At 51.5% G+C, this 26,526-nt stretch overlaps 1 protein-coding gene across 1 annotated transcript in view; it reads right to left on the reverse strand.

The window, feature by feature from the left end:
* Positions 1-25,947, reverse strand: part of SLC13A4 (solute carrier family 13 member 4) — a 37,713-nt gene extending 11,766 nt beyond the window's left edge. Inside the window, exons 1-8 of the mRNA XM_054564557.1 lie at positions 25,181-25,947; positions 19,745-19,873; positions 10,597-10,733; positions 8,542-8,714; positions 8,071-8,125; positions 5,596-5,635; positions 4,755-4,829; positions 2,806-2,990 (exon numbers count right to left, since the gene is read on the reverse strand). Of these exons, the coding sequence (XP_054420532.1) occupies positions 2,806-2,990; positions 4,755-4,829; positions 5,596-5,635; positions 8,071-8,125; positions 8,542-8,714; positions 10,597-10,733; positions 19,745-19,873; positions 25,181-25,279 (893 nt within the window). The 5' untranslated portion in view covers positions 25,280-25,947. The remainder of the gene's footprint in view (positions 1-2,805; positions 2,991-4,754; positions 4,830-5,595; positions 5,636-8,070; positions 8,126-8,541; positions 8,715-10,596; positions 10,734-19,744; positions 19,874-25,180) is intronic.
* Between the last annotated feature and the right edge of the window lie 579 nt (positions 25,948-26,526).

Consider the following 26,526-nt stretch of genomic DNA (forward strand, 5'->3'; position numbering starts at 1 on the left):
GAATGGACTTTTACAATAGATTAAACAGACTTTCGTGGATAAAGAAAAGGGCCTAATACTATTGACAGCATTTTAGAAAGTGAGTGTATGTACACTGAGTGTAACAACTAACTTGTAGGTGTTGGAAATGAACCCTGGGGGTGGTCTGTTCACCGATGCCAAAAAAGGACAGTGGCACTTTCAGTCCGGTGGGGACCCAGGGAGCCCACCTTCCTGTCACAGAATCTCCTTGTCCAGATAAGCCACAGTTACACCTAAACATACCACTGGCCACCCAAGAAGTGGAGGGAGGGAATAGGAATTGGCCAACCACAAAGTGAAGCAGAAATTAGAGAGCAAAATCTCAGAGCCTGGACAGAGTAAGAGGGTGCGAGGGGCGCGTGAAGCTCGGATCCTGAGGAATTAGGCCTTAGACGTTCATCGGTCCTTCCTCCTGCCTCCTCCCTCTCTCCCCTTTTCCTTCCTCCTTTTCTTCCTCTTTCTGCTAAAATGAAAGATGCGTTTCTCCTCTTGTCCATGATCAATTTTGCATCCCCTCCCTTCCTGTTTTCCCAGTGACATCACTCGGTCAATTATCCCCTCTCTCCCAACCTTTGACGTTGTTCCTCTCATCTGGATCCTTCCTGTGAGCACTCCAGTGTCTCCATCTTAAAGTTCCTGACGCTACTTCACTCTTCCTCCATGATCACCCGATATCTACTCTCCCTTCACAGCCGACCCTCTATCTCCTCACCTCCTGTAGCTCCTCAACTCACTGAAATTTGGCTTCTTTTCCAATCACCTGACCAAACTGCTCTTGCCTAGGTCACCATGTCACCACATCAGATGGATACAGTTTCGTCCTTATTTGGCTTGATCATTCAGGCAACTTGAAAATACGGACCACTACTTCCTCTGTGAGACACTTTCTTTCCTTGGGTAGGACGACACCAGATTTTCCCCTCTCCTGTCTGATACCTATTTTATTCTCTCGTTTGCAGTCTACTTTAAAGGCTCAAGCTTCATACCTATGCCGCCTGTTCTCCTTACTCTACATGCTCCCCCTGAGACATCTTCACTCAGTGGTTTCAGTTCCCACATGCACACCACTAGGACCAACTACCATCTAATCTGTGGTGCTCAGTACAAATTCCAACGTGGGGCCCCTCGTTCAAATGTTATTAAAATTTTCACCCGGCCTGGTGTGGCTCAGTGGACTGAGGTCTGGCCTGCAAACTGAAAGTTCAGTTTAGTACAACCCCCCGTCAGGACGCATGCCTGGGTTGCGGGCCAGGTCCCCAGTTGGGGGTGTGCAAGAGGCAGCGGATTGATGTGTCTCTTGCACACCTATGTTTCTCTTCCTCTCTTTCTCCCCCTCTCCCTTTCCTTCTTTCTGAAAATAAAAAAAAAATCTTAAAAAAGAATTTTTCTAACCCTGGCTGGTGTGGCTAAGTTGGTGGGAGCATCGTCCTGCACACTGAAGGGTTGCAGTTTCGTTTCCCAATCAGGGCATATGCCCAGGTTGTGGGTTTGGTCCCCGGTTGGGGCGTATATGGGAGGCAACCAATCGATGTTTCTCACATCGATGTTTTTTTCTCTCTTTCTCTCTCTAAGAAGCAATGAAAACATGTCCTCGGGTGAGGATAAAAAGAAATTTCCAGATGGTGACAGCGGAGCATTAGCCAAGCACAAGACCCTTCTGAGAGCGGTGGGCCTGTCACTGACTGTGCAGGTTGCGCACCTGTGGAGACAGCTGCATGGGCCACAGCAAATCTATGCCTTTAGCCTAAAAATTTCTCCTGAGGATCAGAGCTGTTTCTCCTAGCGGGACATCTCAATACCTACGTCGGCCTTTCCTCATCTTTCCCCTCAGGCAGGCTGAGGGCCACTCCGTTCCCCACTGCGGAAGCCAGGAGCCCGGCAGCTGGACTCGGCCTCCGCCTCTCAGCCCGCCAAGGCCCATCTCTGCCTCTGAATGTCTCTCAGAGCCACCCTTGTCCTCCCCCGGCCACCGTCACCCAGGCCACTCTCACCTCTCTCCTAGGCAGCGTCCTGAATTGTCTTCCTGCTGCCTGCTTTCTCCTTTCCAATCCATTCCTCTTTTTTAAATCCAAAAAGAGCTTTCAAAACTATAAATCTCATCATCTCACTCCAAGCCTGCAATCCTTCAAAGACGTCTCATGGCCTTTTGCGTGAAGGTTCCTGAGAGCAGGGCCCCCAACACGCCCTGGGCCACGGGCCACACAGCAGGAGGTGAGCAGCGGGGGAGGCCATTACCGCCTGAGCCCTGCATCCTGTCTCTCCTCACCCCCGACCCTACCCTGTCCTTGAAAAAAAATTGTCTTCCACAAAACTGTTCCCTGGGGCCAAAAAGGCTGGGGACCGCTCCCTTAGAGGGCCTGGCGAGGTCCTTTGTGGCCCCCTGGGCACCTCCAGGCCTCCTCCCTCCTCTTGTTTTATGCTGTGTGCTCGGCCCCCCTGCTCTGAGCCCTCCGACAACCTGTTTGCTTTGGCCGGAGACTCTCCGTTCACCTAGTTCACTCCAACTCATGCTTCAGGCCTCTGACTTGAAGAGAACAGGTCGTTGTCACCTCTTCAGGAAGGCACTGAGACTGGGTGACCTCCCCGAGCGAGCGGGGCTCGCCCAGCAGACTCCTGCCCTTCTCTGGTCACCCTGAACTGTAATGACTGGATCATCCCTTCCCCCTGTCGGTACAGAGACTGTTCTGGTCCCATTTTCTGCTGTATTCTCAGCCCCTCATCACGTTCCTGGCACAGGGTGGGTGGTTAGTAGATAGATATTCGTTGACCAAGTGAATTACTTACTTGTTGAAGTGTTCCAAGAAAATGAGGCTGGTGGAGGTACCAATGATGGTGGTCAGGCCCCCGATGGTGGCGGCGTAAGAAATGCTCAGAGACAGGCACTTGCAGACCATTTGGTCGTGGTGGGACTTGTACTTTCTGTTGAGTTCCTGGTTCCTGGGGCTGGGCGTCAGGACCAGAGGCTTTTCCTACCAAAGGAAAATCGGTGAACCTCTCCAACCCCGCTTGGCCTGTCTGGCACATGAAGCATGAAAAACTGGGGCCCTGCGGGGCCGTGGGAAAGGCTCTGAACTTGGGTGTCGGAGAGACAAAGCCCAATGTCAGTTCTACCATTTCCCAACCCGGAGGCCCTGCCGAATTGCACCTTCTTCTGGAAAATGGGGAAAATCCTATTTTCTCTGCCCGATGGTTGCGAAGAGTAGATGAAGTTTTATATATATATATATATATAAAACTATTATATATAAAAAACTATTCTATCTATCTCTCATTTAGGACACTTCCTGGCCCTTAACGAATGTTAAGCTATTGCTGTTTTTGTTGTTGTTAATGTGACTTTAAATAGTCACAGCATGTCCCATCTCTTCTTGAACTCCAGTAAAACTGGTTGCTCTCCGCTTCGTGTCGGGATGAACAAACAGAAGATGGGCGATCTGTGTGGCGTCGGAGCGACAGCCCTGCCTGGGAGACGACCGAAAGATGAGCCTCGGGTTCCAGAACGAGTCTAGCTTCACTGGTCCAAGTGTGTGATTCTGTCCCCCTTTCCTTCCTCGCTCGTTTCTCCTTCTTGCCTCCTGGTTTCCCCTCCCCTCTTTCCCCCTCCTCCTTGCAGACGAGCCTCAGCCTTGCCGCAGGCCCCTTGGGCCCTGCTTGGTCCAGATGAGAGCAGGTCAGAGGTTGCTGACCTCTGGTCTCACGTGTGAACTACAGAAGCAAGGGCCCCCGTCCCCCTCCCGGTCTGACCACCCCTCATGAGTCTTCGTGTGACTGGAAAGGCCTGGTGCAAATGTCAGGCCAGGTCACAGGACAACCGTGGGGAAGAGTCCACCTTGCTACACTTCTCAGATCCCTTAACTACTTCCCTGTCTTCGTAGGAGGGCCCAGCTCAGTCTGGACCTTTCTAAGCCTCCCTGCAGGAGTTACCGATTGTCAGAGCTCGACGAGACCTCACAGAGTCTCTGGTCCAGTGGTTTGCCATGATCCTTTCTCTGAATGATTTTTTTACCCGGACCTCCAATACATAAAATGTATATGTAGCACTGAAGTGGTATGCATCTGTTTTATAAGGAATGTATACACTTGGATTTGAATCAAGGTGCTCCCCTCACTAGCTCGAGGACTTGGGGACATGATTTCCTCTCTCCGCTTCATTTGAAAATGGGGGTTCAAACTTCCTACCTCATTGAGCCAAAAGAGAACACGCTTAGAATAATAGGTGTTTAATAAATGGTGGCCGTGATTTATGATGATGATGGATATCAAATTAATTGAGATCATTTTGGTGAAGACACAAATTTGAATCAAGGTTATAAGTGACCGTTGTAATTTTATATCAGCTTTGGCATCTAATTTCCTTCTGCATTTTATTTCACCAGGAATATCTCGTTTTCACAGAAGAGCAGTTGTCTGAACATCTCTGGGTATTCAGATAAAATATTTGCAATGCCCCCGAAGCACCTCTGAGGGGTAGTGTGGACACCTTCTGATCTAGACCCATCCTCAGCTTTCACACTGAAGCAACTGGGGCTCGGGCAGCAGAATGACTTGCCCAGTCTACAGTGAGGGAAAAGTTCAATCTCCAGGCGCACGCAGGCCAGGCAGGGATGTGGACAAGGAGGGCTCTGTGACAGCTCGCTAGCTTGATGCCCTTGCAACTTCAAGACCAGCCCCCCCGGGGAAGCTCTAGGCATTGTAGGAGGCCAATGGCGTGGGGGGAGGGGCAATCTAATTACCTGGGAGGGGTGTGGCTTGTCTTGGTGGTTTGCTGTTTTGACGGGGTTGGCGATTGTGGGTGCACCATTCAGGTTCTGTTGGGACAAAGGCCATGACACTGTCAGGAAGAGCGTGTGCTGGTCCTCAAGAAGGACCCCCCAATCATCCCAGGGGCACCCCACACCCCGCCCTCAGAGGCCAGGGACGCGGTCATGCAGTGGAAAGCGGCCCCAGCTGTGCCTGCCTCCACTTCAGGCCCCTCCCAGCCTGGAGTCAAGCATCTCGCCGCAAGAGGCTTTTGAAATCTGGCAGAATATGGCTCTGCCTTTATAAGGGAGAGCTTGGCTTTCTGGAACTTCGTTAGGTCTTGAAGAATCCTTCATTTTCTTTTTAATCACAAAATGAAAAAAATTGTGCCACAACAAAGCCCACAGTTTGAACTGATGTAGGAAGAGATGTAAAACGGGCTTTGTGGGAGAGGGTGCGGCCGAGCCACAGTGTGCAGGCTAAATTTGCTTTCCCCTCTAAATGTGTCCCTTCCTGTAATTAGGTTTTTGTCAATAGAACCCCCCCGTGAAAGAAATCCTAGGAATGAATCTGTGGTTCTTGTAAATTGGAATGGCTGAATATTGGGTTTCCATGAAAACAAAAGAAGACTGCATGTGGCTAAGCCCAGCGCTCGGGGCCGGGGTTGGGAACGAGGTAGGCCGCTGCCAGGTGCCCGTCCAGGCCCGGGGGCGCCTCTCTGTCCTCGAGGCCATGGGGCTCTAGGGCAAGCTGCCAGGCGTCTCTGCCCGAGTTACCTGGAGGGACTTATTTTCAAGCATCTCAAAGCACAGGAAGAACAAACCAAGGACATACCTTGTTCTGCATCAGAGAAGTGAAGTCTGTTGTTGAGGGGCTGGAACAAAGCAAAGGAAGTGGGAAAATCAAGAGTGGACCAGAATTCCTGAGATGGGAATTCTCCCCACGATGGGAAAGGTGACCCTCTAGACTCCTTTTTCCAGGTTACAAAGAAGCCTAATCTCACCTTAGTCTTCCCCACCTTCCAGAGATGCTGTCGCGATTCTTGGGGGTGGGGGCAGGGCACTTTCTTAGAAACTGGCCCTCCTAGTAATGGCTATCACGGAGGTGCTGGTTAGGTGCCACGTACTCAAGTACAACTTCAGTCCTCAGACCTGTTAATTCTCTGTGCTGGCAATACTACCCGTGCTTAGGGATGATAGAGAACTAGGCAGAGAGGTTGCTAACTTCCGGGGGGGGGGGCAGCGGGTGCTGAGCGGAGGTGCTGGGTGGGGACCCGCCTCTGCTGGCTGGAGAGCCTGGGGCTCCGACCCATGCCTCTCGCTGCCTGTCTGTCTAGAAACTGGTGAAATGCTTATCTGAGATGAAGGGTCCGGGAGGGCCCGCACCGCACAGGGTAATGGGGGAGCATTTCTGACCAGCGCCTGCCCATCAGGGGGTGGCAGTCAATTGCATCTGCTGAGTGCCTCACACCTGTTGGTCCCCAGCCATGGTCCTGAGTAGAGAGGAAGGTGAGCATTAAACTGTCAGCACTACTGACCTGCACTGAGTATATCACATGGATGTTTCTGGTTTGTCTTAGTTCTGAGAACAGTGGGCGCTGTGACCTACTCACCCAGTGTGAAGGCAAATGAGAGCTGCTGAACCCACGTGCAGGACTTGGGGTCCTGCGGCCATCACTCAGCTCCCGACTATTTTGGGGAAGGATAAGGAGTGCATTGGGAAGCGAAGACAGAGGGAAGCGGTCTTTGGAGAGAGCCACTGGCCTTCCAGGAGTGTGGTGATATACCCCTCGCCACCTTCCTTCCTAAATCAGGTGATGAGGACAGGCGAGGAACCCCTCAGACAGCATGGGAGGTGCTGGCCCGAGAGAGGCATCCTCACACCAGAGGGTTCTAGGGGCAACTTGAGCTTTGGCTTTGGAGTTTGGGGACACATATTTTTGTCTGGAAAAGAACAAAGGCCGGAGGCCACTGGGTGCTGCCTGGGAGGCCAGCGAGGAGAATGCTGCTGCCGACAAGCACCGTCCCCACCCCACCCTCCCGGCTCTCAGTGCTAACAGCCTCGTCAGCCAGCGCAGGGCACGCGTGGAAGGTTGCTGGGCTAGGCCCATCTCGAAAAGGCAGAGGCAACCCCAGAACAAAGGGGCTGTGCGGGGTGAGCCACCAGCACACAGCACCAAGGGGAGCATGGGAGGTGGTCCAAGGGTGTCTCGCTGCCATCAGGCCTCAGGGTCACTCCGCCCACGACACCCCCAGCCCACGCCCTTTTGCCCCTTTATCTTCCCTGCACCCTGGAGAAGTCAGAGCCGCGGAGTGAGTTGGGAGGGGAGAGAGGAGAGGGAGGTGGAGGAAGAAAGAACCAACTCTCTCCCCTACTAGCTATTGCCTCTCATTCTGCAGACCTGGGCTGAGGGGGGCGGGTTTGAGCATGAGAGGGGACGGGGAGAAGCTGTGGGTGACAGATGGAAGTTCTCAGGTGAGTCCGGGCTAGACGGCTGGATGTCGGAAAATGAGACCGTTCCACTCTCTGACCGGGGCCAGGAGAGCTGTGGGATTTGCCCGAGGTGTTGTCAAAGCACAGGGAGGGGACCCAGCACGCTATGGTGGGGGACTTTCTCCCATTCTGTATGCCCACTTTTTAATGAAAAGAGCAAATTGCAAAACGGAGCTCTAATACAAACCCAAGGTTTGAAGTGTAACATTCCTCATGGAATACCTTGAAGACCACATTGTGATATCGCATCTCCCAAAGAAATCAGCTGTTAATGGATCTACCTCATACGAGTGTTGGAGGCTGTTTGTTCTGGTTCCTTCTTTTCAGCGTCCCGTGGCTCTCTTACCACTGTCCTCTGATCCCCTACCTGCCACCTAGTTTTTCTGGGTCACATCTAAGAAGACCAAATCTAGTAAGACCTATAAAATGTTGTGACTCTCTAAGAATCTCCAGTAACAACTATTGTGGATTTTTCCATTAATAGAATGAACGTATTATTCTCCTAAGAGGGACCTCAGTGTAGGGAAATTCAACTTGGTAGATACGGAGAGGATCGATACACCCCTTCAGTGTAGGCTTTTTATCTCTGGCTTCATCACTGCAATACCCTGTGCTGAAGGGAGTTGCCTTCAAGATCCTGGCAGGTGGCTCCCAGGTACGGCGAGGAAATCGGGGCAGGGGGCCGGGGTGGCGCGACAAGACGTGAGCGTGGCCGCGCGTCTGAAAGAGCAGTTGACTGAGGGCTCGGGGTCCGGCCTTCCTGACCTCGGACGGACCCGGAGGGGCCCAGCCTGGGAGGCGGGCAGTCATACTCACTCTTCACGGACAAAGATGAGTTCCAGAGAAGGCTGGCTGTAGTTTACATCGAGACCTGCGGTACAGAGAAGAGCAGGAGGTGAGACGTGGGCGCCGGGCCCGCGCCCGCAGGGCATGGCTCCGGGCCCAGGGCTGCGCGGGAAAGCGGGAGCAAGGCTTCTGCTGGGGGCGGTGCAGGGCGATTCCCACCCCTCCCCTCCGAAGGCGCCGCGGCGGGAGGGACCGCGCCGGGCTTGGCCAGGCCCGGAGCATCTGGGGGAAAGGAGCAGAGGGGTTGGGAGGTGAGAGTGGGGGAGGAAGGAAGATCTGGCAATGGTTGGGGGGCGGCGTGGCATTGTCGCAGGGAAGCCTCAGGCTGCAAGTTCGAGGTGGAGGGGGAATGGGGAAGCAGCAGAGGAGGGCCCGGAGCTGCGCCGATGCACAGGAGGAGGGCGGCGGGGCAAAGGGCGGATGGGCCCCAGCAAACGGTACTGGCGGGCTCGGCCTCCTCGGCGCTGGAGTCGCGGGCCCCCAGCGGCTCCTCTTCGGCGCCGACCAGCTCCTGCAGCACGGCCTCCACGATGGGCATCACCATGGCGGTGGTGGACGTGTTGGAGAGCCACATGGACAGCAGCGTGGTGCAGCTCATGAAGCACAGCAGCAGCCTGGAAGGCAGGGCGGGCCGGGCAGAGCGGCGGCGGCGGCGGGTCCCCGGGCCGCCGCCCGGCTCCCGGCCTCCCGCGCCTCCCGCTGCCCCGTGGAGCTGGCGACCTGGGGAGCCCGGCCGGCGTTTATCCCGCGAATCGGGGTGTTGTGTCTGACATTCAGCTTTGTCCTCCCGGGGCCCCGCACAGAGTAAACAGTAAATTAACATTCAATTGTATGAATGACCCACACTTTATGGGCTAGAGGCCTAACGCCAGAAAAAAGCCCTTACTTAAGCAAAGAATAGCTTCGGTAGTGGGGTCAGAGGGCAAGGACTTACTGATCACTTGTCTTGCTCTGTGGACATTAGCTTGGTGATGATATGTTTGTTTGTTTGTTTATTTATTTTTTGCGTAGAAAGGAACTCTATTTTTGCCCGTGCAGCCAGCAATTCTACAAGTACCATGACATTCCTTGCTTTGCAGCCACGTCACCATAGTTATTAGTGACCAAAACAGGGGGCTTACAGCTCCGCCCATTCCTAACCCACTATCAGCCTGCTGAAGTCACAGAAGTGTCCACATCACCGTACGCCCGGTTTCAGCTCATATCTTAGAGAGTCAACGCGTGGGGGGAAAACACAAAGATAATTCTCAAAGTCTTTGACTTTGGAAGCGCGCCGTCGTGTTTGCGCTGCAAGGCTCTCCCCAGGAGGGAGGCCCACCAGAGGACGCTTATCACTTTGGGTGGAACCCCTGACTTTGCAGAGCTGGGGGCCGCCCGTCACAAGGCTCCCGGCCGGGTAGGCGGAGGTCCTGATCACGTTTTTGTTTAGGCTCAAGTGACAGGAGTTTGCCTGATAGGCAAGGGCAGAAAGCACCACAGAAGGTAGAAACGTTCTGGGGCTTGAGGCAAATAGAGACAAGTGGAAACTCAATGGGGTTTAAGCTCCTGAAGACAGGACGCAGAGGTTTCAAAGAGCCTCAGAGCCCCCAGACCAGGCGAGGACATGCCGCTGCAGGCCTAGGAGGTTGGTGGCAATGTTACTAGTGGGGGTGAGTGGTGCTGAATTAAGCTGCAGGTAAGAGGGAGATAGGAACGTCCTTTTGAGCAAAACCTCTATTCCTCTAATGACTAATGTTGCAAATTAATCCCACGTGATTTGTTTAGACCCCCCAAGGGGTTGTTTGACTCCCAACTGAGTCAGGGCAGTTTACATAAAATATGGCGGGAACTCTGTACCCTAGAAGGACATGGGAAGCTTCGCCAAAGGGAAGGGAGGGGGTACCCCGCGGAGCAGGGGGGAGGTTAAGCCCACACAGTCAGTGCTGACTTTCCTGCACATTCCCATGGAGCTGTGAACCTGTCCCCAGACTGGACTTCTTGATGACAAAGGGAAAAGAGGAAGTTGCTGAAGGCAGGCAGGGCCTGGCAGATGCTGGGTCAAATGCGACATGCTGGCATGTTTGTGGTCCAATCAGGGAAAACAGAAACTCAGGGCGGAGGGAGGAAACCCTCGCATCTCCTTAAATGACAAAGGAGAAGCCACCACCTCCTGTCTAGCCTGTTCCCTGATATACCAGAGAAAGGTTGGGAAACAATTTATGTTGGTGCGTCTTGTTTCACCTGTTGAGCCCCTTCCTATTTTGCAACCCGCTGCCCTTGCCATCCGAGTTGCTAAGTTACTTAGATTGCGACACCAATCTAAGTGACGAGAAGTGACACCCTCAAGTCTCTGTTCCATGGTTGTAGGCTCTGTGGTTGGAGGGGCAGGTGGGATCCCTTTGGCCCTGGTATGTCATCCCATCCTCACAGGTAGAGAACACAACCTGAAGTGGACATGCCCTGGTGGCCCACTGTCCGGGTAGGCCACTGCAGCTGGACTCCCCGAATGCCACTTACATGCCCGGCTTGGCTCCAGCCATCATGACCATGCGCAGAGCGATGCGCTTGTGCAGATTCCACTTCTCCACCGCGGCGGCCACGCAGATGACGCCCACCAGCAGCAGCGTAGTGTTCTTGAAGTACTCCGCCGCCACCTGCAGGGGGCGAGCTCGGTCACCCCCGCAACCCCGACCAGGGTCGCCCCGGCCCCGCACCTCCCCCGGGAGCAAGGGCCTGGCCAGGCAAAACCCGTTCTCAAGCAAAGACTGGCAAACGAGAAGCAGGGGATTGAGGGTTATTAAAATAGCCAACTGTTACATACATTAAATTTTTTAAAATTTCATACATATATATACATACTACCTTGGGCAAGCACTATACTAAGAACTTTACAAACCTTATTTCATTTAATCCTGGCAATAACCCCATAAGGTCAATATTCTTCTTCACTTTTTTAAAAATATAAAAACACTATGAATATGATTCCAAAGAATAAACGTACTTATAATTTTATATTAATCCATAAAAATTATTTAAATATAATTTTATATTGATCCTTAAAAATTATTTAAAGAACCCAGGGTTTGTCCCCCACAAGTCTCATTTTTCTTAGCTTTTTAGAAAACTATGTTTATTTTTATTGGAAAATCAATACATGCTTATTATGGAAAACTTCAAAATATAAAAACTTAAAGATAAATGACCCTAATTCCTACTACTCTTAATATTTTTGTGTATGTTCTTCAGTTTTTTAAATGTCTATATTGGTACATAATTGGATTTATACAATGTGTACAATTTTATATCTTTTTTTCATTTTACATTATACCCTGATCATTTTCTTATGAGATTTAAATTTATTGGAAAAATTTATGTTAATGGTGGCATAATGTACCATAAAATTTATTTGGCCATTTTCTTTATGTTGAATATTTAGGGGTTTTTCTTCCTACTACAAATACTTAAATTGTTAACCTTACTTAAACGTGATTATTTCCTTAGGACAGAGGTCTTAAGGTGTCTTTAGAACTAGCCTTAAATCTTAAAATTTTTTTCAGTTTAAATAACTCTAAATAATCCAAAGTTCCAAAGAGTTCCAAAATGATTATAGCACAAGTACCTATATGTGTAATTGTTTTTTTTCCTAAACCATTTGATGGTAAGTTATATACATGTTGGCTCCTTACTCCTAAATACTTGAGTGTGTATTTCCTAAGAATAGGGATTTTTTTTTCCTTACATGACCACAGTACCAGTTATCAACTCCTTCCCACTTTTTAGTGATGAGCAAATTGAGACCTAGACCTGTTAAAAAGATGTTTCACACGTTTGGGGTCCATGGACCAAATTCTTCGTCGGTTCCCCCCTCGCTTGGAACATGGCCTTCTCCTCTCTGCTGGTATGTGCTGATTAGGCTTCCAAGCACACGTCAGGCCCGGCGCCTTCCGGAAAACTTCCTTGTGACCCTATCTAGCCTCTCGGACTCCGGAACATTCCCTGCGGGCACCACTAATTCCACAGGTCATAGAGCACTTAGGGCAATTCTTGACTTGTTGCTTCATGCTTGTACTCTTTATTTTCCTGTGTGAACTCCTCTTTTCTCTCAATTAAATTTAGTCTGCAAAAGTTCACAAGGACCATGTTTCTTTCTATATCATGTTTCTTCCTGTATCTCTTAACGCCTGGTAGAATAACATGCAAAAGTAGATGCTTAATAAATACTTGTCACATACATGAGAATTGTTCCCAACAATGGAACCATGACAGAGGTTGAGAGGAGAAGATATAAAAAAAGTTTAACTTCTAATATAGAGATCCTCTTACAGTGAGAAAACAAGAACGTTTTTAACTGTAGGAAAAATAAAAATTGAACAGAAAAGGAAATGTATAGTGAAATTATATAGTGTTTGAAGTAAACAATATTTACATAGTCGCACTGGTAAACATTGATCATTGAAGTAACAAAAATTGTGAGGTACTTATGTTGGGAGGATAAAGGGAGGGGGATCGGGGGACGTAAGACAACAAAAGCCCCATCTGCTCTCATAAGGAGTCAACTAGTAATGTATAAAATTAATAACTCAAGAATTAAAATCAGAATGCATACAGGAATGTAGAGTTTAGTACCAGAAGAAGCAGTTAAAATATTGAAAAGTTATTGACCCGGAGCGGGGGTGGGGGGTGCAGTGGGGAGGGCTGGGGAAGGAAGCTGCTGGTTTTCCACTGTGAGCTTTTCCGTATCGTCTGATCTTTCCAGTCTGCACAGGACACTTGGATAACATGGAAGTCAAAATAATGGCAGCCGCCTCCCCTTCCACCTTCTCTCTCGTCCCAGTGATTCTGTTGTGTCTGGTTGATGAGTTTTGTGTAGGTGAGGGGACATCTGCCCTCTCTGTAACCACTTCCTGGAGGAAGAACCCTCTGCTTCTGGTAAATCTAGTTCTTGTCCTCAACCCCAATCTTCACTGACACTGTCACTGTGCTCCCAGAGGGCACAGAAGGCCACCTGTGGGTGGAGATGCTGCCCCCTAGCGGGAGGTGGGAGCCTGCAGGGGAGGGCAAGGGCTGAGCCGAGGCCCTAGGACCTTTCTCATTGCAACCCTTTACCTTCCCAGGATTTCTAGGAGACAGCTTTGTGGTGGAATCAGTGTTTTTATTTCTTCTGTTTGCCAAGGAGGGAGTCCTGGCACTGGCTCCAAAATAAGTACTTGGAGCCAAGACAGCTTTAGCAGGATGGGCTGTTTTCTTATTTTGTTTGGGGAGCGCATGTCTACTCACGTGCCCTCCCTGCCCCCTTGTAAGTGAAGCCACATGCTGGGGTGACGAGGCTGGGTGTAGTTTGTGATTAGGGAGTAATGCAGTCAAGTTGTAAAGAATGGGGACTCTGCAGACAGCCAGGACATGGCTGTGTGACCCTGGGCAAGTTATTTGACCTCTCTGGGCTTCATTTTTTTTCATCTAAAAATAAATGAGACCCTGACTGGTGTGGCTCAGTGGGTGGGCATCCTCCCACAAAGCAGAAGGTCGCCAGTTGGATTCCCGGTCAGAGCACATGCCTGGGTTGCAGGCCAGGTCCCTGCTGGGGGCATGGGAGAGGCAACTGATCGATGTTTCTCTCACGTAAGTCTTTTAATAAATTTAAAAAATAAAAAACAAATGAGGATTATATGAGCGTCTACCTTTTGTAAATCTGTTGTAAAGATTAAATAACACATGCAAAGCAGCTGGCATGGCCACCGCGTTGGCAACCAGGGTCCCTAGCGGTGCGTCTTTCCACTAAGTGGACCACACAAAGGCTGACCTCGTTAGCACACCAAGTGGGCTCAGGCACAAGGCTGCCTTTCGCTTTTATAATTAAAACCCTCGGCGATGGCGTTTGTTAGCCGTCTAACCCACTGAGTTTCTTTTATAATAAAACCCCTCAGGGAGCACTGGAGTCCCAGGATTCTTGAGGATTATTGTAATCATTTTCTAAAATGTGTTGTGTACTCACATTTTCACTAAGCATTCTTTCCCCTTACTATCTAATTTCCCAGATTAATATTTGGTGAATTGGTAAACTCAATAGTGAAGCTTGTTAGAATTATTTGCACAGAGAAAATAGATTTTAAAATGAGTGCTCCTCCCATGAGTAGAATGCATGGGTTTGTGACATTTGCGTTGGTCATTTTACTGCCTTTTCTGCTCCGTGGTTTTTCTCAGAATGTCCAGTCATTGGGTTTGGAGAGCAGAGGTGTTTCTGGACTGTGCTTTAGAAGGGATGGGCTCAAGGAGGTTGCTTTGAAAAGGTGGAGCCAGGTATAGCAGTTGAGTGCTTGGGTTTCAGCCCTGGCCCGGTAGCTCAGTTGGTTGGAACATCATCCTGTACACCAAAAGGTTGTGGGTTCGATCCCTGGTCAGGACACATACTTAGGTTGCAGGTTCAATCCCTGGTGGGGGCGTGTACAGGAGGCAACCGATCCATGTCTCTCTCTCACATCAATCTCTCTCTCTCTCTCCCCCACTCTCTCTAAAATTGATAAACATATCCTCAGATGAAGGTTAATTTAAAAAAAAAAGAGAGAGCCTGGGTTCCAACTTCAGGCTGCCTTGTCTTAAGTGGCTGTTTTACTGGCGGCATGACCGATTGGGTAGATGAGTTGTATGCTACTGGGCAAACTGATGACCCCTTGTAATTCGTCACTCCAACCATCAGAGCGGTGATTAATGACATGTAGCTCATGTAACCCGTCACGACAAGGGCCTTTGGTGAGCTCACGGAGGTGGGCTCTTAGACCTGTGCCCGGCATGTAGGAAGTGCGCGATAAATGTCCATTATGACCATTACAAAAGTAAGAAAAGACAACAAGTTTCCTGATGCGATTGCGGGTTAGGAATCGGGTATGCAACACGATCAAATGAGGGAATAAGAGAAAGAAATGAAATAAGGAGCAATGTGGAGCTAAAAGACAAAGAGTCCTCCAAGTTTTAAGTGAAGGGCAACTAAGTGCATTGCTAGAGCTTTCTGACTCAGCACAAGCTGAGAGGCACAAGGACAGAAATGCTGGTGAACACAGTCCGTTAACTGATCAGTTCGTTGTCAGTGAATTGCCAGTGGCATCGGTTAGTGACAAGCTCTTAAAAACCTCCCTTTCTTTGGACACAATTATGGATTGCTCTCCAGATAGGTTTTTAATTTTTTTAAAGTTTTTTTTTTCAAGGGGTGGGGGTGTTATGGCTCTATTCCTAGAAGTTTGAGGAGACTGGAAATCTAGCTGTTAACCTGAGGTTCACACTCAGGATTGTCTAAAATCCTCACGACTCCCCACAAGGCGGGAATTTCTATTATTCTCCGTTTTCAGATGAGTAAATGGCAGTTTAGAGAGGTCCTACAACTTGCTCAAGACCAGTTAGTGACGAAACTGATTCCAGCTCCGTTCCGCCCCCCTCCCACGTGAATCCCGCCCCTTTCCGCGCAGCCATTCTACTTGCTCCTGGGAGGGGCCGCGAGGGACCAGCAGGGGGTGTGGGTCTGACTGTTCCCGTTACTGACAGGGGCATTTGGTGGCATGGGGTGGCTCCCCTCAGAAGTGCAGCCACCAGCGCCCTGCTGCTGGTCTCAGAGACCCAGGCTCTCTTTGCAAGTCACCAGCCCTCAGGAGACCAGCAGTGGCCTCCGGCAGTGGACTTCTCTGGAGGTTTTCGGGGTTCACCGAGTAAGTTTGCAGTGAAACCCTGTAAACTCCAGGAGGGGATGCCTGATGGTTTCCCATCGTTGCTGGAGCCCCCGCTCCATCACGCCCGCCAGTTCCCCAGCCACGCAGCCAACTCTGCCGTGCCTGGCTCCCAGCCTTTCCCGGGGGGCAGGAATGCAGTTTCTGCGAGGGGGTTGTACCTGGGCTCCCCCTGATCACCTGAATCACCTGATTTGAGGACAGAGGCTTTCAAATCACACTCACTGCCTGTGGGAAGGGCCCTAGCAGCCTGGGCTCTGGGTCCCCGTCCCCAGTTTGAGTGAGACTTCCTTTCCCATCCATTGTATGTATTGCGTGTCCTAAGATTTGAGTTAAAGAAAAGGTTTTGTTGCTTAAAAAAAGTTTTTTCTTTGCAAATTGTATCCTAGAGAAGTCTCAAGCAGAGAGCCCAGATGGGGACCAACCTGGCCCGGGAGTTGGCCCAGCTCCTGCATGGCTGGAAATGCTGACATAAAGAGCCCTCGGCTCTTTCAAGGACTGACTTGCCCAGTGCAGGAGCCTGGGCTGGGCCCTGAGCCCAGAGGCCAAGGAGCGGGCTCATCGTCAGGGAGCAGGTTGTTCCCCAGAAACACTAGCTTGGCCTTGGAAGGCTGCGAGATCCAGAGGTTCCTGGTCAGTCCCGCGTGAGGCCTGGGTGCGGGGCTCAGCTTTGGGCTGTGCCTGGAGGGCTGTGGGTGATGGGCAGCCTGGGTTCTGGCAGGTGGCCTGGCCCAGATGCTCGGCCTACTTCCTCACAGGCCTGCATACAGAGGGGGCAGCCTGCCTGGGGTGACGAGGCCAGAAAGATCGGGAATGAACAGCATAGCTGATTCGTGGCATTGGACTCACACATCACTTGGCTGCCGCGGCTGTTTTGCTATCCCAGCCGGAGCTGCCTCTCTGCCTCTCTTGACCTGGCAGGAGCTGGGCTCTGAACAAGATTTGCTGGGGGCCTGCAAGGGAGGGCCGCTGAGGCAGCGGAGGGTGTGCTGCGCCCCCTTGCCCGCGCACGTGCGCTGGGGCGGGGCCAGGGGCGGGGCCGGGGACCGGTGGGTAGAGATAGAGAGCAGAGGTAACCGCTCCCAGAAGTAGTCCTGACCCAGGGTGTGCTGGCGACTATCCCGAGCCCCAGCATTCAAACCACGCTGTCTACTGTCCCAGAGAGCCCGTCGGCCCCCACCTCTAGGCCATTCTCCCTTAAACAGTAACTCTTAACTAGCTTGATTGGTACAGGGACTGCCCCAGGTATGGCAACAAACCAGGAGGGCTTAGAGGACGCTAGAAGCAGATAAAATGACAGTAGTGAGAGTCACGGTGGAGGCCAAACAAAACAAAACAAAACAAAAACCTAAAAGCACCTAAAATACAGGTCCAAGCTCTGTAGACCAGTGGAGGGAGGTACTGGCCGGATGCCCACGAGAAGATCACCGAATCCTAAAGTCAAAGGCCCCTTAGCGACCGACCCGTTGGCCCACACACAAAGGCCACCTGCAACCTCCCTGACACCGTCCTGGGCTGGCTCTTCGAGGACGGGAACGCGGGCAGCCCCTTGCAGCCTCCCCTCCCACGGTGAGGATCTCCCTTAGGGCGCTTTGGGTCTTTGCGTTCTGGTTTGACCTGTGAGGCTGGTGTGTTGAGCTGTCGGAGCTAGAAATCATCCCCCTCTTGAGTTTTCTCTTCTTTCCTCATGTGCCTCATGCTCTCGATTTTTGGTGTCTTGGCTCCCTACCTCTGAATGAGCTCCTTATCCGGAGCCTGATGCTCTGGACACATCTGTTTATCAATTCAGCACATTTTAGCCAGCGGGGAAGAGCAAAGCTCTGGGATCATATAATTCTGGTTCAAGTTTCACTACTTATTAGCTATGTAGCCTCCCGTAAGTTACTTAACCTCTCTGAGCTTTAGTTTCCTTCTCTGGAAAGTGAAGGTAAAAATAATAGCCACTTTATAGAGAGTAAATGATCGAATGCACGTCAAAGACCTCCCATAGTGCCTGGCATATGGTAAATGCTAGAAATTTTGGCAGCCGCCTGACACTGAAAGAAGGTTCATGCTGAGTTTGTACTTAACTGAGAGCCAAGGGTCTTTTTCACAGGCACTGCTCACATTTACCCGTATTAAACTTCATTTTGTGAGCTTTAGTTATTGTCTCATTCTGTCAGCGTTGATTCCGTCACCGTACAGTAGCTAGCCCACCCATCTTTGAGTCATCTGCAAATTCAATAACATGCCTTTTCTATTTTCATTTGAGCTCTCTCTCCAGTCCGACGCCAATATGTTATTCAAGATTCTTTAGGTTCGGCCGTTCAACCAGCACTCATGTTACTCAGCTGTGCTACCACCCAGCCCACATTGGCTCCCCTGATTGAAATTTTTTTTCCCTCTGGCAATTGCGAAGGCACCAAAGGAAAAGTTAATCTCTGTTCAACAACTTCTGTTTAAAAGACCAGGGAAATTAGAAAACCTTTTAGAAAGGCTTTAATCAAAAAATGGTCAACATAAAGTTTGGGTACTTCACAGGATCATTTTTATTTATCTACAACATTCCTTCTTGGGGAATTATGTAAATCCTCTGCAATGCCAGAAAATGAGGCACTGTTGCCTAGGGTCTGCTGTGTTTTTCCATGCGCTGTATACTTTCTCCCTGCCAGAACAGAAACCTCTCAAGGTCAGACGTCATTTCTATCAGCTCATATCTTTTCTCAGCACCCGAGTTCCGCAGAGAGAAGACGGTCTAAGCTTTGCGCACAACAAACTCTTAATGCCTCCTGACCAAAAAGTCCCGAAAAAAATGAACCCCGTACAGGCACACATTGAGCTGACAGTGGGAAACTCAGAAGTGTCATCTGGGAGATTTAAGAGGGCAGAAATGACGTGTTTGACTTTTGTCCCCCTCGGGGTACCTGCGACATCCTGTATTGCACATGGTAGATACAAAACTCAGAAAACACTTTTCTGAATGTTGAGTGAATCACATGAAAGACAAAAGCCACAGTCCCAGAGTCACACTGACCCTGTTGTTCACATGCCTGACTTCATATGGAGAGGACACTATTGATACACCATCAAGGAACATTGCAATCAAAAAACATTGACTGAGGGCCCACAGGCCACAGACGTTATACATCCTAGAGGGCAGGAATCTTGGAGAGGTGCATGTCTACAGAAAGTGGCATCTGGTGTACCTTATTGGCTAAACCACGCTTTGGCCAAGGTCTTTGGAAAGACTTCACTGAAGAGGGTCATGGGTAGGATTTTAAAGGTTGAAGGAACTGGAGAGAACTTTTCAAGGTGGAAGACTGGCCTGAGTCACGATGAGGGGCTGTGACAAGGAGGTGGCTCGTCTGGAATAGGGGGCTCCGGCGGATGCCCAGGCTAGCTTTCCCCGGGGACCATGGCGCACGCAGGCGCGGGGTGGCGGGGGGGGGCGGGGGGGCGGGGGGGCGGCGGCTGTGGCTCACTGTCAACTGGCTCACAAAGAGCTATAACCAACGTCCTCCCTCTTATTGGCATTTTCTTTGGAGTGTGAAGTTCAATGAAACAGACTCTATTTGGCCTAAACCACTCCCTGTAACTCAATTGCCACTTTGTCGGACAGAGGGCGCAGGACTTTTCACCCCAAATAATAAAACTTGCCCTCTGGCTCCCCCAGTGCTGCCGGTCTACAGACCCAGCAGTAACAATGCCTAACCCTTCACTGACAGTCTTCTTTTTGCAAAGCCCTGTTCCCTCACGAACCGCTGAAAGGGGCCATTGAGGGAGACAAGTCGCGGGTGGAGGGAGGGGAACGCAGGGCCTGGAACAGCCTGTGCAAAGGCTGAGCGCTAAGGGGTTGTTCCAGAGGATGAAGGAGCCTTCCCCTCAAGTGCTCTGTGCACCTCCCTCCCCCTTGAACCCTCTTTCGCCGGCCTGGCATTGACCTGAGTAGGGGGCTGGTCCGCAGGGGGTCTCACCTCGCTGGATCGGAGGACTCCGAAGAACGGGTAGAGGAAGGCGGGCACCAGGGCCGCAGCTCCGAGGGGCACCGCCTCGGACACCCAGTACACAGCGGTTACGATCAGCACATAAGCACACGCAGCCTCCTGGAAGGGGAGGAGGGGGGCGGTTAGTCAAGGGGACGGCCCCTGGCACTGAAAACCCTGAGGAGACCCAGGGCACAGGCAGCGGGCGCCTGGACTGCGACCTGGGCCCTGGGGCGCTGCCCTGGCAGGCGCAAGCCTGGCCTGCTGGGAGCGTGGCGGGGACGTGTGGGTCCCCTGCGCTGGTGTGTGAAGTAATGGCTGCTTCTTCTTGGGTGAACGGATGCCTGGCATGTGGTTTGCACCGGCTGGCACCGAGGTGGCTCCCGGGCTGTTGGGACATCATAGCTGTGCTGGTTCCTAAGACTGTGCGGAGTAGAGACTAAAACCCCCTGCAGTGTGCAGAGCCAAGGGCATCTATTAAAGGGGTGTTCCCAGCTTTGACGCGGACTGGGGCAGGGCATTTTGCTGTCAAGTCGATCAGACACTAGATGTTCTTGGGAGAGTTGAAGGCGGGGATCGATTTGTGTGATCAGTTCACACGTGAGCTCTGAGATTGGCCCATTTGGGGCCAGCAAATTCCTTGCTGTGAGGGGCTGTCCTGTGCATGGTAAGAGGTTTAGCAGGAGCCTTGGCATCTACCCACTAGGTAGCAGCAGGACCTCCCCAGCTGTGACAACCTAAAATGTCTCTAGACGTTGCGCAATGTCCCTCGTGGGGAAAATTGACCCTGGGCAAAAACCAGTGCCCTAAACAGTGTCTGGTTCTCCGTGTTCCGGGACTCCCTTCCACCTGCTGGATGCACGGGACGCGCTCTTTTGACAAAGGAAGTATAGAGTGCTCTCACCCAGAAGGCTGGGAAATTTACCAGCATTTTCCCCAGGGCCCCTCTGCTGGTTGCCCAGCCTCTGGGTGCAAAGAATAAATTAATACAACATTTTTTTTTAAAAAAAGAATTTTATTTATAATTATTAGGGAGGAGAAGGGATGGAGAAACAGAGGGAAACATCATTATGTGGTTGCCTCTTGAACGTCCCCCACTGGGGACCTGGCCCAGAACCCAGGCACGTGCCCTGACTGGGAATCAAACTGGCGACCCTTTGGTTCGCAGACCAGCACTCAATGCACTGAGCCACACCGGCCAGGGCTGATACGACATTCTTAAAAAAAATTAGCCCATCTTAACCTTGGCCTCCAGTAATGCTGGTTGCCTGAAATAGCACTGATTAGTGGCCACTGGCTTACTTTTGGGAGAGGTCACTGTCCAAGGGCTTTGCGCTGGACTCGGAGGGTCTCTGTATAAAAGACCCAAGTTGACCGTGGGTTCCTCCATTGATGCATAGTTTTAAACCATCTGGGCTCAAGTCTGCCCTGCCCGGAGGCTGGCTGGTGATCAAGGAACCCAACAAATCTTGTTCTGTTTATCTCTCCCTTGGGTTCAGAACAAGGGTCCTCACTCTCTTGCAGAAAAGTTACAAAAGGCCGCGTGAGCCGTGAGAGTCATCAGGAGAGATCAGCGCAGCTTGGCTGAGTGGGCCTGGCCCCTCCTGACGTGCGTGGATTACGGGGCTGGGGCTTGGGAAACGGGAACTGACCCCAGCAATTGTTGACTGTGGCTCCCACTGGGAATTTCTCTGGGGCCAAAAGATTGCAGAGAAGTTAACATTTTTTGGAAGTGCTGATAAGACAACAGAGTCGGTAGTGGAAAAATAAAAAGACTCCATTTGGGAAAGAATGCAGTTTAGAGAACTACCTACTTTGTTGCAGAAAGAAAACTACCCAAAGGAGTTCAAAGCCCTTTGGTCCACTGAGCTCGCTTATTCCCATCCCTTTCCTCTGAAGGGGACAGAGTGGCAGGGCTTAACTGCAGTTGAAGATGAAGGGGACAGAAAGTCCCTCCCTCACAGACAAGAGACCATCCCTCCCAGAGAAGCTTCAGTCTTTCTTGTCCTTGTCATGACGGCCACGTGTTAAGGGAAGGGATTGACAAAGAGAGACAGAAACTTTCCTTGTACCGGGCACCACTCCGCTTTGAATTACGAGAATTTGGGTAAGACAAGGCAGACTTTTTGATTGTAACTGTGGTTAAGAACTAGAATAGGTTACTGGAGGGAGCCACCAAGCCACCTTCATCCAGCGAAATGGAGGACACAATACACAGCCATCGCTGTTCTCTGGACTTTTCCCAGGGCAGAAGAAAGACCAAGCAGCCACCTTCAGTGGGGGGCCTCTCCGTAAATCCCTCACTTGGCTCACCCCTGGAATTTACCCAGACTGCCTTTGGTCCCTTTGCAACCCCCTCAACATTCACGAGGGAAGCTTACATTCAGACACCCCAAAGTACTCTGTGAAGTTTGGGTACAGGGGCCAGGGCCCCCGCATCTGGCCAGTGAATGGCAGGCAGTTCAATCAGTGTTGGTTGGACTGAACTGGGCCCCTCTGTCGGCCAGGAGTGCTCTGTTACCTACTGGGGAAAATATTCGGAGAATCTCAGGCCCTTTATCACCGCCACTGGTCAGCAGGCGTGCAGGGCGCGGCAGTATTTGGGCAGCGACTTGTAAGGCATAGTGATGTCAGTTGTTTTTCTTGCTACAAATAAGGGAGGGAGTTCAAAGGGGCCATGTCCCCAGATCAGACAGGTGCCTCTGCCCCTTCTTCATGCAGTGGTATCGACCACCCCAGGGACATCCCATCCCAGCTTCACCGGAAGGGGCTTGTGGTCTGTGTGTTTACTGCCATAAATGCCCAGGAGGCCTCTCTGAAATCTACCTTGGGGGTTGGGTGTTACTTTTACTCCCCCTCCCCCAATGGGGACACTGAAGCAGCTCTTAGTTATGGAACTCCCCCTCTTGGGCCCTGTTCTGTCACATGGTAAACTGAGTCTTGGCCCTGGTTTTAGAGAGCCGGGGAGGAAGAAGGGAGGTCATTTTAACTCTTCCTAAAATGACACTTGGAAGACCCCTCGGAGCTGCGGGCGAGGGGCTGCTACCCAAGCCACATCTCTCAGCTCCAGCCCAGAGCAAACCGTCCAGTTAGGACTCTTCAGGATTAAATACCAGGATCTAAAAGTGTGAAGCAAGGTAGGAAGGACAATGAGCTCCAAGTGCTTTTCCATCATCATAGAGGAAGAAGAAGAGAGGTCTTGTTGACACTGTGACACACAGAGGAGTCATCTTTGCAGGTCACACTGCAGTAGGTGGCGGGCAGGCTGGGCTGCCACCCCAGGGCGCCCTCCACCCCAGGGCACCCAGACTCCATCTAGCTGCCCCAAGGGCTACGGGGGCCAAATCCTCTGCCCTCCACCCACCCACGTGCACTGACTGGGCAGCTCTGAGGTGGCGTATTTCTGTTTCCTTAAGGCACTGCTTTTCAGCCGGGGGCCGTGTTGCCCTGCCCCCACAGGGGACATTTGGTAACATCTGGAAGCATTGCTGGCTGTCATAATGGGGGGGGGGGCGCAGCGTGTGTTACAGCGTGTGGTCTCTAATTGGTAGAGACCAGGGATGCTCCTGAACATCCTACGATGCACAGGGCAGCGGCCCCACCACAAAGAATGAGCTGGCCCTAACGTCCCTAGTGTGGCTGTTGAGAAACCCTGTCCCAACCAAAAGAGAAACTCAGTCTGAAAAAAAAGGGCTAAGTCAAGAAAGGGCGCTGTCAATTGGCCTTAGTGAGTCCAGCTTTAAAAAAAAAAATCTCTGCAAAAATTTCTTATAGAGCCACACCAAGTTGAGGCTCACCTGTCCTTCCTTGTCTCGCCCCCTTTACCCCCTCCACCTACGCTTTTCCCCTCAAATGTGTAGATTATTTTGCCTACTTCAATAATTTATTATTTTTTTCTTTTTTGTGGATACTTCTTACTAGTCATCGGAAGCTAAGACACTCAAAGACAGGGTCTCAGAATGAAATGTGGGGAACACTGCGTGGCCAGGGTGCCCAAGGATGGGACTAACTTCAGGGGACACAGGGTGCCTGATACCGCTGTGGAGGAGAAGAGGGCAATGGGTCTTCGGTTAGCATTCTCTTAAATCCATTTGCTATTGAGTAAAAGGAAAACCCATGAAGAGAAAGGGAAAATCAGCTCATTTGGACAAAGGAGAAAATTGACTCGTGCGCGAGCCCAGAGAACTGTCAGCAGTAATCACTGCCTGCTAATCCCAGCCCGGTCTTAATCAGCGTCTCCCTGGCACTCTCGAGTATTTACTAAAGATTTAAGCCAGTGTGTGTTCAAGAAGCGCCCTAATCCCTTCTATTTAACTTTGTGGCTGACTCCTGGTTACCGAGTTACTCAGGGAGCCTCGTGAGGGGCATTCTTCCCCTCCCGCAAACACGATCACCTCTCTCGGCTTATTTTTCCTAAAGTGTCAGGGGTGGTGGGGGCGGGGGAAGGGGTAAAGCCACCGGGAGAAGGGTGGGGCAGGGGGGAAGAGGAGGAAAAGAAGAAGGAAGGGGAAGAGGAGGAGGAGAAAGAGGGGAAGGGGAAGAGAGGGAAGAGGAAAGGGGAGAAGGGGAGAAAAGGGGAGGGAGTGGGGGAGAGGGGGAGGGGAGGAGGAAGGGGGCGCAGGACAGGGCAAGGAAGGGAAGGGAGTCCAGTGATGGCCTGAGAAGCCAGCCAAGTGCACAGCCAAAGCTGCGGCGCCTCCGCTCACACGGTCAAAAACTAGGTCACTGTCTAGAAGTGGGGGCTCTTGTTTCTTTTTTACCCCGTCATTTGGTGTTTCTCCTTCAAGAACACAGAGAAGAAACACAGAGGACACAAACAATGAAAGGGCGGCTGCAGGGGCCCCGAGCACCCCGTGTGGAGCTCTCCTTTGGAGATGCAGTTGCACATCCTGGCCATCGGAGCCCTGACCCGCCCACCGGCCAGGCTCGGAGCACTAAAGCCCCCTGGGGCCACACCCCGCCCCGCCCCGCTCCTGCTGTCCCCCATCCACTCCTCAGTGTCCTCAAGACGAGGTCTTCCTGCCTCTCCAGTTGCTGTCACCTACAGATGGCCCCATGCTGAGTCCTGACAACTATGGGGCAAGGGACAAGGGTGTCGTTCTCATCAGCACATGGGCCCAGCGCTGTCGCCAGGGGAGGCTGGCCCACCGATTTGTGTGACACACATCAGCCAGCTCAGCAGCCCCTCCTCTAAACCCACTCCTGGCTCGGGGCGCTGGGAAGGGGGACTGGAATGAGAGAGAGGGATGGAAAGGACAGTGTTCGAGAAGTATGTTAGCCTCCCCCAGGGCAAACGCTTCCATTTCTTCACACCAACAGAGAAGCTTCTTGGGGAACGGCATAAGCACCCCCTGCCTTCCACCCACCTCCCCTGCTTGACCTCCCACCTGACCCAGTGGTCCCAGGAGGGGCCAGGCCAGTACTCACGCTGCTGGGGTGGAGCAAGGGCAGAGGCAGCAACAGGAAAGGCGCCGAGATGGAGAGCAGCAGTTTTCCTTCCCGGAGAAGGCCCTTCAGCAAGCCCATCCTGGACCTCTGCGCCCCGGCCCGGTCGGAGCCCGCGGGCCGGCCAGATAAATGCCTTTGCTCCTGGCGACGCGCTCGCGCTCGGTCCAGAAAGACTTCTTACACCTCTCTCGGCTTCCAAGAGTCCTGTTTCGTCTTGGGGCAGAATAGGAGGGCAGTTACAGCCCCTGCTTGCACAGAAGGCTGGGCTCCTTGCCTCCTGTTTTAGGTGGGATTGGTGAGCATGGTTTTATGCCCAGCCAGAAGGAACCTGGAAAGGGTGGTAAACCGGGACATGGTGGGTTCCCTCTTTGCTGGATTAGTAATAGAGTGACTTCATTCTAGGGCCAGCAAAAGCCCCCTTAATCAATCCAAATGCCACCTCCGTTGTAGCTGTTTGGCCTTGAAGTCATTTAAAGACTTTAAAAAATTAAAGATACCAAGAGTACTTCGTGCCGTCCGTCATTTTTCCTCTCTCTGATGGCCTGTTTTGGGCAGTTTCACTTCCTACCTGTCCTCACTGTACCCCCCTTTCCTTAAATCAGGCCCCCCCGGAGTTTGTCAGCAGAGGATGCAGACTTCGGATAGGACTGGGCTTCTTTCCCAGGACCTGGCACCTTAACTGAGTTCAAATTTCTTTCCTTCAAATTGATTTCCCACTTATAATTTGCCTTGAGCCTGGGCCTCCGGAGCAGAAAAAAAAAGTCCCCAAGACATTCCTAGTTGTTACGGGACAAAGTCTTGCTGGAGGTCCACCTTAACTTTCATTCACCTATGGGAAGCCGGACAGAGGCAGTGGCCCCGCCCCTTCCCGCAGCCAATCAGCACGTCCGAAAGAATGAGTTTAGTATCTCTTCCCAAGGCACTTGTTGATTGGTGCCAGCAGGAGCCTGCTGATCCTGCAGAACTTAGGCGACTTGGAAAGCATATTTTTGTTTCTCAGACATCCTAGGGGCTGGAGTGATGACCGTCCTTGTAAACATAACCTCACTTCCCCAAGCATGGCTTTGTCGCAGGAGGCCCTAGGACACAGAACTTTCTCGGGAGGGCCTCTCCTGACCTCGTCCTTAGGAAGATGATGTGTCTGGTGGCAGGGAGAAAATAAAATATTAATTTTGGAATAAACTGCTCCAGAATATCCAGTATTAAACCTTTCGGACTTCTCTGGTGGCCAAGAGCGTTTACAAAAGGGTGCGAGTCAGCAGAAGGTTCAGCCTGTAAGAAAGACCTTTTCTTCACACCAACACACCTGGAGCTCTCCTTTCATG

The sequence above is a fragment of the Pteronotus mesoamericanus genome, unplaced genomic scaffold, assembly GCF_021234165.1.
Source record: "Pteronotus mesoamericanus isolate MK-2021 breed Mesoamerican mustached bat unplaced genomic scaffold, CSHL_Meso_final scaffold_85, whole genome shotgun sequence".
In the NCBI taxonomy this organism is placed as follows: domain Eukaryota; kingdom Metazoa; phylum Chordata; class Mammalia; order Chiroptera; family Mormoopidae; genus Pteronotus; species Pteronotus mesoamericanus.